This window comes from Heterodontus francisci, chromosome 5 (genome assembly GCF_036365525.1).
Source record: "Heterodontus francisci isolate sHetFra1 chromosome 5, sHetFra1.hap1, whole genome shotgun sequence".
NCBI lineage: Eukaryota > Metazoa > Chordata > Chondrichthyes > Heterodontiformes > Heterodontidae > Heterodontus > Heterodontus francisci.
In genome coordinates this window covers 18,796,100-18,814,863 of record NC_090375.1, presented here as the reverse complement: position 1 = coordinate 18,814,863, position 18,764 = coordinate 18,796,100, and the positions used below count along the sequence as shown (strand labels likewise).

General features: G+C 42.8%; 1 protein-coding gene across 9 annotated transcripts in view; it reads right to left on the bottom strand.

Moving 5' to 3' along the window:
• LOC137369760 (intermembrane lipid transfer protein VPS13B-like) overlaps positions 1 to 18,764 on the bottom strand; it is a 1,379,747-nt gene that overhangs the window by 186,907 nt on the left and 1,174,076 nt on the right. For all 9 annotated transcript variants that reach the window (XM_068031169.1, XM_068031166.1, XM_068031168.1 and 6 more), the window contains 2 exons: positions 17,176 to 17,565; positions 2,267 to 2,469 (listed from right to left, as the gene is read on the bottom strand). In XM_068031169.1, coding sequence (XP_067887270.1) covers positions 2,267 to 2,469; positions 17,176 to 17,565 — 593 coding nt within the window. The remainder of the gene's footprint in view (positions 1 to 2,266; positions 2,470 to 17,175; positions 17,566 to 18,764) is intronic.

The following is an 18,764-nucleotide window of genomic DNA, read 5'->3' as shown; positions in this document are numbered from 1 at the left end:
ACACAGATATCGTGGAGGGTTTTGACACTGGAGGAGGTTACAGGGATAGGGAGGGGCGAGGCCATAGTGGGATTTGAAAACAAATTTAAAATCAATACATTGCTTGAGCAGGAGCCAATGTAGGTCAGCGAGCAGAGGGGTGATAGGTGAATGGGACGAGTTAAGACATAGGCAAAGTTTTGGATGACCTCAAGTTATGGAGGGTAGAATGTGGGAGACCGGCCAGGAGTGTGTTGAATAGTCAAGTCTAGAAGTAACAAAGGCATGAATGAGGGTTTCAGCAGAAGATGAGTTGAGAAAGGAACGAAGTCGCGCAATGTTACAGAGGTGTAAATAGGCGGTCTTAGTGATGGCGTGAACATGAAGTTGGAAACTCATCTCAGGGTCAAATGTGACACCAAGGTTGTGAACAGACTGGCTTAATCTTAGAACATTTCCAAGGAGAGGGATGGAATCAGTAGCTAGGGAATGGAGCCAAGGACCAAAAACAATGGCTGGAATCTCGTGGGCTCAGCGGGCCTCCTGGCGCCGAGCCGAAAAGGCGGAGGGGGGGGGGGGGGACCTTGCCTCGGCCTTTTTGCAAATCCCCGGTGCGATCCTCCGGAGGTGCAGGTTCCAGCGCCGGGATCTCCGTCCCTTTAAATACAGGGATCTGGCCTCCAAGAGCTGCCGGCCAATTGGAGGGCTGGCAGCTCAGCAGTGCCACTGGGAGCGGTGGCCACTGAGTGGCGCAGAGGCCTTGGACCCAGGCTCAGTACTGGAACCATGAACCTCAGGTAAGTGAGGCAGGAGGTCCTTAAGTGGCCATTGATAGCCATTTAAGGTCCTCGGTTGGCCTCTGGGAGGGATGGCCATCGTTGGCCTATCCCGGTCCCGGCAAAATCGCTTGGTGACGGATCCTCCGCCCCCCGTTGCGATTCTATGGGCCTCCCTGCCTCCAACCCCGCCTCGGGGAGCCCATAAAATCTAGCCCAATGGTTTCAATCTTCCCAATAGTTAACTGGAGGAAACTTCTGCTCATCCGGTACTGGATGTTGGATAAGCAGTCTGATAGTTTAGCAACAGTGAAGGAGTTGAGAGAGGTGGTGGTTAGGTAGAGCTGGGTGTCATCAGTGTACATGTGAAAACTAACACTGTACTTTCGGATGATGTTGACGAGGGGCAGCATGTAGATGAGAAATAGGTTATAGGAGGAGACACCAGAGGTAAAGGTGTGGGAGCAGGAAGAGAAGCCATTGCAGGTGATTCTCTGGCTATGATTAGATGCATAAGAATGGACATTTGCACAATAATTTTATGTTCAACTGTCTGCATTCCAACACCAGTGGTACAGATATAAACACTTTATATTGTTATAAATTATAACAATATAACTGTCCCCTATAACGCTAATACTGATAATTAGAAATGGGAGCAGCTTCACTGTTCAACCAATACTACCACTCAACCTCTGGAGCCCCAGAGAACACAACATATGTATGTATGCACATTATTTAAATGCTTACTTAACATGATGTTTTGAGAAAGTTTAGGTAGCTTTAAGATTATTTAAATTTTATCTTTTTTAACCATCTGTAGAAGATTTTAGAATCTACATCTTGGTTACATAAAGGTTGTAAAAAGACTTCAACAGTGTAATAATAAAGATTGCAAATTGCATTCAGGGAAGCCTATGAAACCACCCAACATCTACAAACTTGTAGCCTTTTGTGAATAAGTACAGATGCAGAATTTCTTCTGCAGTTCATAAAAGGGCTAAAAGGTGGGAAGGATTTATGTATCAGTTCAATTCAAACCAGTCACAATGATCACTTGTCAATAGCAGATGTCAAAGGTCATACATGAAATAGTGCTGTGTGCCAAGTGAACAATCCTCATTCTAGAAGTGTTTCTATGGCCAACTGCTCAAGTCTCAACAATTCCTCTAAAAAAAAGTTACATCATATCTCTACTGCCTTGAAAACAAAATGCTTTGTGTACACTTCTAATTATTTTAAGTGCCTTACAGTATTTATGGTATTGGCCATTTCATCTTATTGCCCTACAGTTTTGTTTGTTCTGCTCTGATCTTTTTAAAAGTTTATTACTCATACAAAAAATCAAGTACTTCAAATGCAACAATGTTGAGCTTTACCAGATAACCTGATCATGTTACAAGGGTGCTTTTTGTATGATTTAGAGGGCTGGAAATAAAAGACATTTGGGTCAAACAAGGAACAATCATTAAAGCCAGACTCTCCCAGACACCAGTGCCACCCACACAAACCTGGATCAGTCCAGCTTTCAAGTCGACGAGAGTTTTTGGAACGGAGTGATGTGGGTCAGGGTCGCCACTATGCCTGCACCACTTGGCTTCCAGTTGCACAGTGCAGCAGAATGGGCCAATTAGCACTCTGGTTCTGTCTTTGAGGCATGTCTTTATGAGCAGATCCTTCAGTTGGAGTGCAAATGTGGCACCTAAGATCATTCCTAAATGGAGGAAGAAAAGGAGGTCAGATTTATCCTCTCTTGGACAACTGCACAATAAATTAAATAGTGCAAGGCTAAAAGAAACATTTATCTTTGCCTTCTTTCTTTCTACAGTTCTTATGAATCAGTTCTCTGATCTTTACATCTGTACGTAATTAATACAGGATGCCAGCTCCTAAGCAACATTGTGGAATTATGAGCAAACTGTTGAAGCAACTGAACTTTCCGCAATAATTTATGGAACTCAATATATTTTGCTGACTGACTGATCTGCCTTGTAAAGGAAATATAACACGTTCTCTTGTGTCTGACCGAATATTCTGCATATTTGAATGTTTCCAAAACTGTACTTTAATTCAGGTTCATGAAGAAATAATTTAATGGCTTCCTCAAACATTGCTCGAGGGCAGAAGCATGAAACATGTCTTTTAAATTGCACGCTTACAGATGCTGACTGCAGCAAACAATTGAGCTCTGGGGTGCTATTTAAGGCACATGTGGCTGTCCTTTCTCCTCTAATGTTGCAACATGTGAATACTTAACATACAATTTTAAAGGCATTATATTTAGTCCAAAGTAAACAATGGAAACAATTTGTTCCATGCTGAGATATATTCCGTTGTTCTAACTGTCCCCAACTACAGATTCAGCGAGCTTTTGTGAAAAATCTTATATACAGTGTCACACCACTGAGTTAGGTGATCACTTATAATTTCATACTGCGGGCTGCACAGCAAAACACTGTTAAAACAAAAAAAAACTGCATTTATATATAGCGCCTTTCATGACCACAGGACATTTCCCAAGTGCTTTACAGCCAATGAAATACTTTTGTAACATGGGAAACAAGACAGCCAATTTGTGCATTGCAAACTCCCATAAACAGCAATGTGATAATGACCAGATAATGTGTTTTTGTGATGTTGATTGAGGGATAATTCCCCTGCTCCTCTTCAAAAAGTGCCATGGGATCTTTTAAGTCCACATGAGGGGGCAGACTGGGCCTTGGTTTAAGGTCTCATCTGAAAGAAAGCACCTCTGAACAATGCAGTGGTCCCTCAGTAGAACCAGGAGTGTCATTTTTGTGCTCAAGTCCTGGAGTGGGACTTGAACCAACAAATTTCGAACTCAGAGGTGAGAGTGCTACCAACTGAGCCATAGCTGACACTGTTCAAGTCTGATGTTGCTGTGGCAGCTTTGCTAAATCCATAGTCAACACCATAGAACCAGCAGTAAATGTATACAGTGATCTTAAGCAGATGAGATCCCTGTGCATGTCACTTATAACCTTTCCTGTTAACATTATATATATTGACTGCTGGAAGCCCATATTTGTTGCCTTCACATCAAACACAGAGAAGCAGGCACATTTATTATTTTAATCCATCACAGTACTTATTTTCACTTTATTGGGGTACTGTGGTGTTCTTTTACACATCATTTCTGTAGGATTTAATTAAATTTTATGGCTTCAGCCAAGAATCCTGAATGTTTTGTGTCTAACTAGGTTCAAGTAGAGTTCAGGTCACAGATGAATCAGAAGAAAACACAGAGATGGTTATCAATTTATATGATCTCATCTTGCTAAATCACGGAGAAGGCAGGTAAACAGCCCTCAGTATATTGAAGAGGCAACCATGCTAAGTTAGAATTCTGACAATAACTAATTTCCCTAACAAACTACCATTAAAAACTACAAACTTGAAAAATATTGTGATTCCCTCAAAATTTAAATGATTAAAGAATAAAATGAACGAACTACAAGAGTGATATCTGACCTTGTTTTAACTCCACTAATCTTCACTTAAGTATTTCAATAAACTTTTTTAAACAATCCATATGACACCAGGCTCCATTTTCATGCTCAGTTGCGTTTGGTACATTTATTTGAATTCTAATGGACTGATCAATGTCAGCACTTTACAACAGAACATTTCTGGGGGCTTTAGGATGTTGCGAGTTTGCAATTTATTGCAGGATTGTAGCCGGGGATTAGGTAGTGGCTTGTTTCGTGAACATTACAACATCTGTTCTTTCCTCCTACATTTTACTTCCAGTGGATTGCAAAATACACATCAGCATCAGGCAAACGCAGGCAGGAATTAAGATCCTATTGGTTTTTTTTTAAATCATCTCACGATTCAGTAAACTTAGCTTTGTGTCAGCTAAATCCCCTCTTACTTGTTCTTTTCAACAGGCAGAGGATATGTTGTAATGACATTCAAAATCCCAGCTGTTACTTAGCCAATATGGTCGTAACCTCTTACTGAGTGCTGGGAAGAGAGAGGGTTTAAGCTACTTGTGACAAGGTGTCAAAAGTGACAAAATCAAGGCACCTACACCCAATATTCTAGCAACATTGCCAGGGGAAATGTTAATGGTGATTTGTATTCATCTCTACAAACCACACTTAGTTTCAATCCCCCATGGTCTCTTTAATGTTTAATTTGTCCTCTGGCTTACACTGACAAAAGAATTTATTTCCTGTGGTATAAAGGCGGTAAATATTTGAGCTGCTTTCCAGAGGCAGAGAACTTTTGATTCCATGTAATATAGCTTCTGGCTATTTCAGATGATTCAATATTGTGGCAAATTAACACCAAACAATGCAGATCATTAACGTTGGTAGTGTATGATCAGTTTGGGAACCCTAGGGATTTTTTTGTTTTGTTTTCCTTCTAGTAATTCACAAATGGATACAGCACACAGAGGCAAGACTAAAAATGTTCTGCGAAGCAATAAAGCCATACTCCTATTTTTCATTTTGTCTATATGCTATTTTGGAAAGTAAACCGAGCCATAGTTAAATAGACCAAAATAGCTCCCTTGATAGCCAGATGCATAAATTTAATACAATGCCAGAGAAACAGGCAAATTCCACATTGGAAGATTGGACTGTATCAAGTTAGTTGACCTCAGTGGAAAGGCTGGCATAATTAGATTCAACATCCTGGGACAAGGTAGGGAAATATCAACCATGGTCCCTGCTCTCAATTACTAATCAGTAACCCATGCTGAAAGTGTACATCTCAGGTGAGGAAATGTGATGCACCCACTACTGAATAGCCTTGCCAGGACTTATGAGGAATACCCTTTGGCTCAACATTTATTAGAAGAATACTTTCTGGAATGCACCGTCTGTACTGGTGGTGGAAGCAGATTCAACAGTAACTTTCAAAAGGTAATTTGATAAATACTTGAAGAGGAAACATGTGCTGGGCTATGGGGAAAGGGCAGAGGAGTGGGACTAACTGGGTAGCTCAAAGAGACAGCAGAGGTACAAAGGGCCAAATGACCTCTTTCTGTGTTGTATGATTCTATGATAAGCTATATTAAATTTGTGATCTGTGGCAGATACTTGAGCTGCCTTACAGAGGTTAAAAAAAAACATAGTGTATAGATTGAGCAGTACTTGGGTAAAGACCTGAAGGGTTATCCGTACAATGAACTAACTGCACCTGAGCATCAATTAGTACCTTCAGCAGAGGATGAAGGAAATTGATCAACAATACAACCCAATCGCCTAAACAATTGCATTTGACTGTTACTGTCAGAAGACTAAATAAGAGGTGTGGGTTTCATTTCTAGAGAAAAAGTTAAACTATGGTGTATTACACTTCAATAATTCAAACTGTAAATTATTTGTTTAGCAATATGCTGCAGGCTGCTGAAAATAATTTCTTATTTAACCTTAAAACATATCCTATATCCCAAGTATGATGAAATTGCCAGGACTGGAAAATTGCAGCTGTGAGGAAACATTGGATAGGCTGGGGTTGTTCTCCTTGGAACAGAGCATGCTGAGGGGAGATTTGATTGAGATGTGCAAAATTGTGAGAGACCTGGATATGGTGGATGGAAAGGGCGTATTTATCTGAGCAAAGGGGTCAGTGACTAGGGGGCAAAGATTTATGTGATTGGTAGAAAGATGAGAGGGGAGATGAGGAAAAAGAAATTGATCCAGAGGGTGGTGGGGGTCTGGAACCCTTTGCCTGGTAGAGGGTGGTAGAGGCAGAAAGCCTCATCGCATTTAAAAGGTGCCTGGATGTGCACCTGAGGTGTTGTAACCTGTAGAGCTACAAACCAAATGCTGGAAAGTGGGATTAGGCTGGGTGCCTTTTTTTTTCAGCCGGCGCAGACATGATGGGCCAAGAGGCCTCTTTCTGTGCCGTAAACTTTCTTTGATTCTATGATAGGTAAGATTTAATGTTGACGGATCACTCTCTTCTGCTCCTTTAGTAACAAAGGGCTGGATTTTACCAGCCCCTTGGCATCGTGGATCGTGGCAGGGAGGCCTGTAAAATGCTTGCGGAAGTGGCCCGCCACAACCCACGACGCCGAGAAGGCCCCATCAGATATTAGCGGTGGCGGCGAGGCCCCACTGCGGGGCCTTCATTAAAATATTAAAATGAGGTTAATTAAAATGCAGACGAACTTACCTGCCACCGGCGGCCATCCCACGCCGATTTTACAGCCACCAGCAGCAACTCGCGCGCCTTCGTAACTCTGTACGGAGTTCCGAGGTGAGACACTGGTTGGGAGGGAGGAGGAGTCAAATTATCGGGGTGGGGGGGGGAGAGAAGCGGGGAAAACAATAATCATTGACCGTGGGGATGCTGGAAAGGGGTTGAGTTGGAGGGGAAGTTCATGCTGGGACTAAAATATATTTCAATCACATCAGACAATAAAAATACCATGTGGGGGCTGGGAAAGAGCCTCCATGTTTTAATGTTTAATTTGAATGAAAAGTGTTGTGACAGCGCTTTAAACATTTAAATTGACCTGAAGGGGTTGAAGCCCTTTAGAAATGGCGCCGGCACCTGCGTGGTAGTGCCGAACGTCGTTGCCGGGGACACGGCAGCCGTCCCCTCGACACCATCAGGGGCTGGTGCTCCAACCGCTACATTTAACTGAGCCCTGCGTGTAATATCAGGGGGGCTGGCGGTGGCTGCTCGGTGGGGGCAGGCCGTCGGCTTCAAAGCGCGCCGCCGCGATTTTTTTTCCTACATTTATGCAGAGTAAGGTCCCATAAACAGCAGTGATATAATGACCAGATAACCTGTTCTTAAATATTGGTTCAGAAATAAATGTTGCTGAAAACAGCGGGGAGAATGCCCCTGCCATGGGATCTTTTATGTCCACCTGAGAGAGTGATTTAATGTCTCATCCAAAAGACAGCACTTCTGACAGTGCAGCACTCCCTCAGTACTGCATTGAATCATAGAAATTTATAGCACAGGAGGCGGCCATTGGGATGAAGTGTCAGCATGGATTATATGCTCAAATCCTGGAGTGGGACTTGAACCCACCATTTTCTGTCTCAAAGGTGAGATTGCTACCAAGGTACAGTGATTAATTTCTGATGCATATAATTATATAATTTTAATCACTATATAATCCGAAATGATCCTAAATAGAATGCAATCTCAGATATTTAACCTTAACAGTGAAATTATGTAAGTGAATTACAATATTTTTGTCAATTGTATACTTTTCATATATTTGTTTTGCCATGGTGGAATGGTCATATCTGGTGACATTAAGAAAATTTACCACATTTGAAATATTACAGTATGCAGTGACATTGTAAGCTGGCCACAAAAGTAACATTTGCATTTATATACAGCCTATCTTTCAGGTAGAAAAGGTGCCTCATAGAGATGTCAGTGAAAAAAGGAAATGTTAAGAGGGATGGAGAAAAAATTAAGTCTTAAATGTATATAAATATTTCCACAACACACACGGCACAGTGGTTAGCACTGCAGCCTCACAGCTCCAGCGACCCAGGTTCAATTCTGGGTACTGCCTGTGTGGAGTTTGCAAGTTCTCCCTGTGACCGCGTGGGTTTTCGTCGGGTGCTCCAGTTTCCTCCCACAGCCAAAGACTTGCAGGTTGATAGGTAAATCGGCCATTATAAATTGCCCCTAGTATAGGTAGGTGGTAGGGGAATTGTGGGGATGTGGTAGGAATATGGGATTAATGTAGGATTAGTATAAATGGGTGGTTGATGGTTGGCACAGACTCGGTGGGCCGAAGGGCCTGTTTTCGTGCTGTATCTCTAAATAAATAAATGAGTGTGCCCCAAATTGTTTACAACTAATGAAGTACATTTGAAGTCGAGTCACTATTGTAATATAGAAGACATGACAGCCAATTTGCACACAGCAAGGTCCCACAAACAGCAATGAAATAAATGACCAGATCATCTGTTTTAGAGGTTAGATCAGGGACAAATGGGAGACAGGGGGCTGAATTTTCCCAGAAGGGTCAGGAACCCGACGTCAGGACCCTTTCTGGGACCTGACCCTGCTTGAGGTTATTGCATGATATCCAGCTGAATTTTGTCGGAAGCAACCAATTCGTGGATTGCTTCCGTGAGCACCATTCAATTCGGGGTTGCGGGAGCTAGACGTGGCAGGCTCCATTTTCAGAGATAGCCTCAATTACAACAACCTCAGCTGCAAAATTTCCCTGTCACTGCCAGGGACCCAGACAGACCCCGACTACAAACACAGTTCCCCAATTTCAGCACACATTCTGAGAGCTCTGCTTCCACTAAGGCAAGTCTGTGGCAATGAATGAGCTTCTTTTTGCCGATTCCCCCTTTTATGCAAAGGACTGAATGGCCGATGCTTTAATCAATGGCTTCCCACTGTGCAACTGCCTCATCTGCTTGGATGATGTGCAGACACAGCGTGGGCCCGTGTGCTTCTGACAAAATTGCCTCTCTTTGACAAAATACCTCCCAATTGCCTGCTTAATCGCCTTAATCGCCTGCTCGCCACTTCCAGGCGGGTGGCCATCATCGGGGAGAAGCCAGCTCAGGAAAAATCTCGGAGGCGGAAACGTGTCAGGCAACTGCATCGATGTCCTCTTGTATGAAATTGCCAGCATGCCTGCCTCGAACCCACTTCCACTGAGTCATAAGAACATAAGAACTAGGAGCAGGAGTAGGCAATTCAGCCCGTCGAGCCTGCTCCGCCATTCAATATGATCATGGCTGATCTCATCTCAGCCTCAATTCCACTTTCCTGCATGTTCTCAATAACCCTTCAACCCTTTACTAATTAAAAATCTGTCTATCTCCTCCTTGAATTTACTCAATGTCCCAGCATCCACCGCACTCTGGGGTAGTGAATTCCACAGACTCATGACCCTTTGAGAGAAGTAATTTCGCCTCATCTGTGTTTTACATCTGCTACCCCTTATCCTAAAACCTCTCGTTCTAGAATGCCCCACCAGAGGAAATATCCTCTCTACATCTACTTTGTCATCCCCTTAATCATCTTATATACCTCAATTAAATCTCCTCTCATTCTAAACTCGAGAGAGTAAAGGCCTAAACTGCTCAATCTCTCTTCATAAGACAAACCCCTCATCCAGGAATCAATCCAGTGAACCTCCTCTGAACTGCCTCCAATGCAACTACATCCCTCCTCAAGTAAGAGGACCAAAACTGTAAGCAATACTCCAGGTGCGGTCTCACTAATGCCTTGTACAGTTGCAGCAACACTTCCCTACCTTTATAATCTCTCTCCACAGATGCTACCAGACCTGCTGAGTTTGTCCAGCATTTTTCTGTTTTTATTTCAGATTTCCAGCATCCGCAGTATTTTGCTTTTATCCCTACTTTTACACTCTATTCCTTTAACAATAAATGCCAAAATTCCATTTGCCTCTCTTATTACCTGCTGCACCTGCATACTAGTTTTCTGCAATTCATGCACGAGGACACCCAGTTCACTCTGCACTGAAGCAGTCTGAAGCTCTCCATTTAGATAATAATTTGCCTTTCTATTCTTGTGACCAAATTGGATAACCTCACACTTATCCATGTTAAACTCCATTTGCCAAATTTTGGCCCATTCACCTAACCTATCCATATCCATTTGTAAATTTCTTAATTCTTTATTACAACTTACTATCCCACCTATTTTAGTGTCATCTGCAAATTTGGCTATAGTACCTTCTATCCCTGCATCCAAGTCATTAATATAGATTGTAAATAGCTGGGGCCCGAGGACCGAACTCTTTGGAACCCCACTAGTTACATCTTGCCAACCAGAAAAGAACCCATTTATCCCGACTCTCAGTTTTCTTTTGGTTAGCCAATCCTCTATCCAAGCTAATAAACTGCCCCTAACTCATATGATCTTACCTTGTGTACTAAGCTTTTGTGTGACACCTTATCAAATGCCTTCTGGAAGTCCAGATATACTACATCTACAGGATCCCCATTATCCACTTTACTTGTTACATCTTCGAAGAACTCTAGCAAATTAGTCAAACACGATTTCTTTTGGGCCTCCTTATCTCGAGAGACAATGGATACGCGCCTGGAGGTGGTCAGTGGTTTGTGAAGCAGCGCCTGGAGTGGCTATAAAGGCCAATTCTGGAGTGACAGGCTCTTCCACAGGTGCTGCAGAGAAATTTGTTTGTTGGGGCTGTTGCACAGTTGGCTCTCCCCTTGCGCCTCTGTCTTTTTTCCTGCCAACTACTAAGTCTCTTCGACTCGCCACAATTTAGCCCTGTCTTTATGGCTGCCCGCCAGCTCTGGCGAATGCTGGCAACTGACTCCCACGACTTGTGATCAATGTCACACGATTTCATGTCGCGTTTGCAGACGTCTTTATAACGGAGACATGGACGGCCGGTGGGTCTGATACCAGTGGCGAGCTCGCTGTACAATGTGTCTTTGGGGATCCTGCCATCTTCCATGCGGCTCACATGGCCAAGCCATCTCAAGCGCCGCTGACTCAGTAGTGTGTATAAGCTGGGGGTGTTGGCCGCTTCAAGGACTTCTGTGTTGGAGATATAGTCCTGCCACCTGATGCCAAGTATTCTCCGAAGGCAGCGAAGATGGAATGAATTGAGACGTCGCTCTTGGCTGGCATACGTTGTCCAGGCCTCGCTGCCGTAGAGCAAGGTACTGAGGACACAGGCCTGATACACTCGGACTTTTGTGTTCCGTGTCAGTGCGCCATTTTCCCACACTCTCTTGGCCAGTCTGGACATAGCAGTGGAAGCCTTACCCATGCACTTGTTGATTTCTGCATCTAGAGACAGGTTACTGATGATAGTTGAGCCTAGGTAGGTGAACTCTTGAACCACTTCCAGAGCGTGGTCGCCAATATTGATGGATGGAGCATTTCTGACATCCTGCCCCATGATGTTCGTTTTCTTGAGGCTGATGGTTAGGCCAAATTCATTGCAGGCAGACGCAAACCTGTCGATGAGACTCTGCAGGCATTCTTCAGTGTGAGATGTTAAAGCAGCATCGTCAGCAAAGAGGAGTTCTCTGATGAGGACTTTCCGTACTTTGGACTTCGCTCTTAGACGGGCAAGGTTGAACAACCTGCCCCCTGATCTTGTGTGGAGGAAAATTCCTTCTTCAGAGGATTTGAACGCATGTGAAAGCAGCAGGGAGAAGAAAATCCCAAAAAGTGTGGGTGCGAGAACACAGCCCTGTTTCACACCACTCAGGATAGGAAAGGGCTCTGATGAGGAGCCACCATGTTGAATTGTGCCTTTCATATTGTCATGGAATGAGGTGATGATACTTAGTAGCTTTGGTGGACATCCGATCTTTTCTAGTAGTCTGAAGAGACCACGTCTGCTGACGAGGTCAAAGGCTTTGGTGAGATCAATGAAAGCAATGTAGAGGGGCATCTGTTGTTCACGGCATTTCTCCTGTATCTGACGAAGGGAGAACAGCATGTCAATAGTCGATCTCTCTGCACGAAAGCCACACTGTGCCTCAGGGTAGACGCGCTCGGCCAGCTTCTGGAGCCTGTTCAGAGCGACTCGAGCAAAGACTTTCCCCACTATGCTGAGCAGGGAGATTCCACGGTAGTTGTTGCAGTCACCGCGGTCACCTTTGTTTTTATAGAGGGTGATGATGTTGGCATCGCGCATGTCCTGGGGTACTGCTCCCTCGTCCCAGCACAGGCATAGCAGTTCATGTAGTGCTGAGAGTATAGCAGGCTTGGCACTCTTGATTATTTCAGGGGTAATGCTGTCCTTCCCAGGGGCTTTTCCGCTGGCTAGGGAATCAATGGCATCACTGAGTTCCGATTTGGTTGGCTGTATGTCCAGCTCATCCATGACTGGTAGAGGCTGGGCTGCATTGAGGGCAGTCTCAGTGACAGCATTCTCCCTGGAGTACAGTTCTAGGTAGTGCTCAACCCAGCGGTCCATCTGTTTGCGTTGGTCAGTGATTATGTCCCCCGATTTAGATTTGAGGGGGGTGATCTTCTTGATTACCCTTCATAAAACCATGCTGATTCTGATGGATTGCGTTTTGACTTTCTAAATGTCCTGTTATTACTTCCTTAATAATGGATTCTAACAATTTCCCAATGACAGATGTTAAACTGACTGGTCATGGCTGACATTTGACCAAAAGGCTTGTCAAAGAAGTCAGTTTTAAGGGGAGTCTTAAAGGAGGACAGTGTGGCGGAGAGGCAGTGGAGTTCAGGGAAAGAATTGCAGGAAGTGGGGCCTCGGTTGCATTGTAGTGTAGTAGTGGTGTCACTGGACTACTAATCAAGGGCTGAACTCATCATCCATTTCAAATCCCATCATAGCGGTTTTTTATTTAATTTTAATTCAGTTTTAAAAAAGTGGAAATAAAAAACTGGTATCAGTAAAAATTGTCAGATTGTTGTAAACACCCAACTGGTTCACCAATTTCGTTTTGAGAAGGAAACTTAATGTCCTTATCCGGTCTGGCCGAGATGTGGGCTAGCAAGCCGCTGAGGTGTATTAAATCACTGCAGTGGTTCAAGGAAAACTAAGGATGGGCAATAAATTCCAGTCATGCCAGCAACACCCACATACCCAACGTGAAAAAAAAAAGACTGAAGACACTAATTTTAGAGCAAAATGCAGGACCATGCACAGGAGACTGGGGTCAGGAATGGAGGAGTTTGAGTGAGAGATTGTAGAACTGGAGGAGATTACAAAGACTGGGAGGGGAAAAACCATGGAAGGATTTAACGAGAAGGTTATAGAGTCATAGAGTTATACAGCACAGAAACAGGCCCATCGTGTCTGTGCCAACCATCAAGCAAATAACTATTGTTATCCCATTTTCCAGCACTTGGCCCGTAGCCTTGTCTGCTATAGCGTTTCAAGTGCTCATCTAAATACTTCTTAAATGTTATGAATTTTAAATGTGAATTGTCAGTAGACCAGGTGCCACTGTCGGTCAGCAGGGCAGGGACGATTGGCAAATGGGACTTGGCACGAGATAGGAAACAGGCAGCAGAATTTTGGATGAACTAAAGTTTATAGATACAAAAGCAAAATACTGCAGATGCTGGAAATCTGAAATAAAAACAGAAAATACTGGAAATTGTAGGTCAGGCAGCATCTGTGAAGAGAGAAACAGTTAATGTCCTTTCAGCAGAAGTTTTCAGATAATGGGAAGTCTATCAGAAGAGCATTGGAATCGTTGAGTATGGAGATGACAAAGACATGAAATGGTCATTCCAATGCTTAGATGAACGAAATCATGGCTCACTCAACACTGGAAGTCAGACAATCTAACATGACAGAGGGAATGGAGGAGTTGAGAGTTGGTGGAAAGTTAAAGCTAAGTGTACACACGGAAGCTGAATCCATGTCTGCGGATGATCAACTTGCAGATGAGAAGGCCACAGATGGATCCTTTCGGAAGTCCAAGGTGCCGGATGGGAAGAGAATCTACTGGCAGAGATGGTTTGGGATTACAATGCCAGCTAAGATGGAGGTCAAGATGGATGGTCAGCAGTTTAGTGGGAAGGGGGTCAAGGGAGCAGGAGTGGGTCTCATGGACGTGAGGTTGGAGAGGACATGAGGGCAGGTGAAAGAGAAATTAGAGAGATGGAAGTCAGGACAAGGGTGCGGTGAGCTGGAAAGGGGAAGTTTGGTGTGCAACTGGAAAATGAGCTGAATGGATGATCTCTCTCTTACTGATAAAGAAGTCCATGAGTTCTTTGCACTTGCTGTTAAAGGTATAGAATCATAGAAACTTACAGCACAGAAGGAGGCCATTCGGCCCATCATGTCTGTGCTGTTTCTTTGAAAGCCCAGTTGTGCTTAGTCCCACATCCCTGCTTTTTGCCTGTAACCCTGTAAATTCCTCATCCTCAAGTATCTGTCCAACTCTCTTTTAAAATGATTATGGAGGCAGCTACCACCACTTTTTCCAGTAGAGCATTCCAGGTCCCAACAACTCAGTGAAAAAAGTTCTCCTCATCTCCTAACCCTTAACTTTTCCAACCTCTACTCGTAACTGAAGTCCCTGGTAACATCCTGGTATCCTTTGTACCCTTTCTAAGGCCCTTACTTTTTTCCTGAAGTGCGGTGCCCAGACTTGTCCACAATAACTGCAGCTGAAGCTGAACTGGTGATTTATAAAGCTCTGGCATGATCTCTTTGCTTTTATATTCTATTTCTCTATTAATAAACCCAAGGCCGGGAATTTATGCTGACGTCTCAACGTCTTGAACAAGCGCCTCTTCTCCGGAGGGCCTGCAGAATCTAGTGCCAATCAGCCATTTAAGTGGACAGCAGCAGGCCTTCCATGGGATCAAGGACCCCATCGTCGGAAGTTCCATCCTCGGAGAGCTGCCAGTCAATCAGAGGCCGGCAGCTGCAGCAGCACCACACAGGTGGTGGCTGGTGCCGGAGCAGCACCTTCTGGAGGCCCTGGACTCAGGCCACAGGTAGGTGAGGGCAAGAGGGGTCTTGCAGGGTGAGGGTCGCAGGGAGAGGGATGTAAGTGGGGGGGGGGGGGGGTCACTTACAAGGGCAGGGAGTTTTAATCGTTTTAACAAGGGACTCCACCCACCGGGCCAGGAAGCAGTCCGCATGGTTTTTCATGCCCTGATTCCCATGCAGTGGCAGGATCGTCCATCGCATGGCTAATTGCGGCGGTGATGTGTTGAAGCCCTTCATTGGGGATTAATTGCCCAGCAAGGGCCTCAATTGGCCACAGAGGGGGAAGGGGAAAGGCTATTCACAGGCCTTCCTACCATGGACTAAATTTTGGCGGAGGTGGGATGATGGCGGGAGGCCCCACCCCCGGCCATCATCCCACCCTATTTTATGCTCTCCCTGCCTCCAAACCCACCGCGGGGGAGAGCATAAATTCCCCCCCCACCCCGCCACCACAAGTACTTTTCTAATCACCTTATCAACCTGCCCTGTTACCTTTAAAGATTTGTGTATATGGGCATCAATGTGTCCATAAATTCCCTGCTCATCTACACTTTTCAAATTTGTGCCATTTATATTATACTGTATTTCAATATTAGTCCTTCCAAAGTGCATCACTTCACGCTTCTACACATCGAACTCCACCTGCCATGCTTCTCCTGATTTTACGATCCTGTCTATGTCACCACAACTATCCTCATCATGATCTACTACTTTGCCAAGTTTTGTATCATCTGAAAACCTAATAATGCTGTTCCCTACACCCGAATATATCATTAATAAGGTGAAGGTGGATGTCCTCTCTCTTGCATCCTCCTCAAAAGTGACAACAATGACCACTTCATGCTGCATTCAATGCTACAGAGTTAATGTTACATGCAGACTATGGTCTTGAAAACTAAAAATAAGTTACTGCTGCAGTTCTATTCTCCACTGTTTTCTACTTGCTCACACATCATGCAATATCTTCTTAAACAAACAACATTTTAACAAGATCATGAATCCTGCTGAATGTCGTGTGACATTTGGAATCTGCTTCATTAAATAGCAAATTTGCACAATATTATGATGCTACATGCCGTAAGTAATTAGGTAGGAATAACTAACTTGAATACTGTTTAAAAATACAAGGTACATTTAAAACATACATGTGTGCATTTTTTCTTTTAACATAAAATTTCACACCGTTCATTTAGTTAGAAGCGAGAACTTGCTATTCATTTGGAATTTGCCTTTAGAAAACTGACACAACTCAAAAGATCAGCAACCATTTAGCTTTACAGTGAAACTCAGTTTGTTTCTTTTTTCATACACCTTACAAAAATCATTGTAGTTTTAACTTTCAAAATACAGGGAAAGGTGTACACAGTACTAGTATTTGACAGTGTTGTTGAATAACAATGGCCAACAGGTCAACCCTTTGCTTAATGCAACTTTAATCCAAATGATTAGATTGTGATGGAGAAAAAATGTTCAAAGGATTAGCAGCCTTTCAAATTAGACTTTAAAACAAGATGATATCCTAACTTGTACTAAAAGATCAGAATATGTGTATTATTTCAGATAATTTTTGTATGTATGGATCTGTATGTGCACTTTAGAAATATAAAGCAAATACAATTCCGAAAATGGGTAACTACATATTTTTTGGATCCATAAGAACTGAACTGCATCCAGATGTACTTGAACAATTTACCAGTTGAGATGCAATCTGATTTGTTCCTCCAACTTTCTCCCTCTCCAACTAGATATCAAAATCAAGTTTTAAAGCCCAATATTGGAACATGGTGTGGCAGAAAGGTCGTTATTTAATAAGAGAAATTGTCCTATAGATCAAGAAAAAAATTGTCTTTAGTTTCTATCCCTTTCCCCACTTGACCACAAGGAAAATGGGATTTAAATTAAGAGAGTTACATCTTAAAACCATTACTTTTAGCCATTATTAATTTGCAATATGAAATCACCACTGTATAATCTGGAAATACAAGGTTTATTATTACTCACCTGTGGGTTTGGGCCCTGCTTTTATATTCAGGATGCCTTTTAGACTTGAAAGAGAGGCCAGAATGCAAGGCTTGTCGGGATGAGGTACTGTCTCCATTACAGCAACAATCTGAGCGGTGTGTATGGAAAACTTTTGAAAGAAGGACACCGTTTTCCAAATGCTTCCTTGACCCATTGCCCTCTCAGTAAACGATCCAGGTTCATTTCTCATACCAGATGCTGATGTAAACATCTCTTTACTATAAACTGTTTCAGGGGAGACTGCAGCTTTGGAAGCGATCTCAGAACCATATCTGGGAAGGATCCTCTTTAAAAATTTTGTTACTTGATCCAGTTTGACAAGGCTTAAGTTGACTTTCCAGGGACGTGATAATTCCAAATGAACTTCAGCTGTTAAAAAAAAAAGTTTGAAAAAAAAAATACACTTGTATTCAAGAAAACACTTGTTAAAGACTATGACATACATGTCAAATCAAAGGGGTTGATTTAGTTTCTTAGCTGAACATGTTCAGGAGTGCCACATACACAACCATGGTATCTGGTAAAACAGTTGTACTATGCAATGGGGGTGAAGAGAATAAAACAAAACCATCTGACTGTGCACAAAAAAAAAAAAAATTTTCAGAGGCTTGTTTACATGATATTTATGGTTAATGGAGGAAATTACAATGACACACACAACCGGTTTCTGATCATTTAACTATCCTCTTATTTATAATTCTAATAGTCAGAAATGCCTGTGGACCTACATTTAGTTTGTTCTTGAAGTTGTTTAGAGGGGCCATTACTTTCAACTATTTAATTGTACAGAAATGGCCTTAAATGCAATCTTTAACATGGAGTGTTTGTTTAAGACTGCGTTCTACTCAATTTAGCCAGCAGTCATTTGAAGATCAACAGTAGGAAGAATCTTCCCATTCCTCAAAAGCCAGCTGCTCACAGAATCTATTTACCTTTTCTAAAATAAAACATAGAACCAAAATTTACTCAAGAGCACATCTTGTACATATTAGTCAATTTGTCAAATCCACAGGCTCCTTACCGACACGGAGAGAAATACAAATCAACTAATTTTTAAACAATACATTAAATGCCACATAATAAATATCAAGTTACGATTATACTGTGTGGTACGTCAAGTAACGGACATTTGGGACAAGAGGTGTATGTAGTCCTAGGCTGAAGCTGGGCCTGCTTGTGCTATAAGTGCTCAAGTTCAATTAGGAATCCAATGCATGTCTGTACTGCTTCCTTCAAACATATGTTATTCTGTAGTAGGCAGGTTCAGCTTTTACTTTGCATTTGCCTTTTATAAAAAAAAATGGTCACTGCTGTTGTAAGGATGTAACTGACAGACTATCAGAGGAGAGTTCTGTTAAGACTAAAAAACCTATGGATAGTTGGATGTCATTAAAGTGAAATATCACATTAGACTTAAGATGCTGGAGGTGCTGAAATATAGAAAATTAACTTTGCCGTAACCATTCATTATTGGATTTTTAAAAAAATAGGGTAATGCTATAACAAATATATTAATACTAATTAATACACTTAAAGCTCAGAAAAGCATTATAAAAGCAGCATCCTTG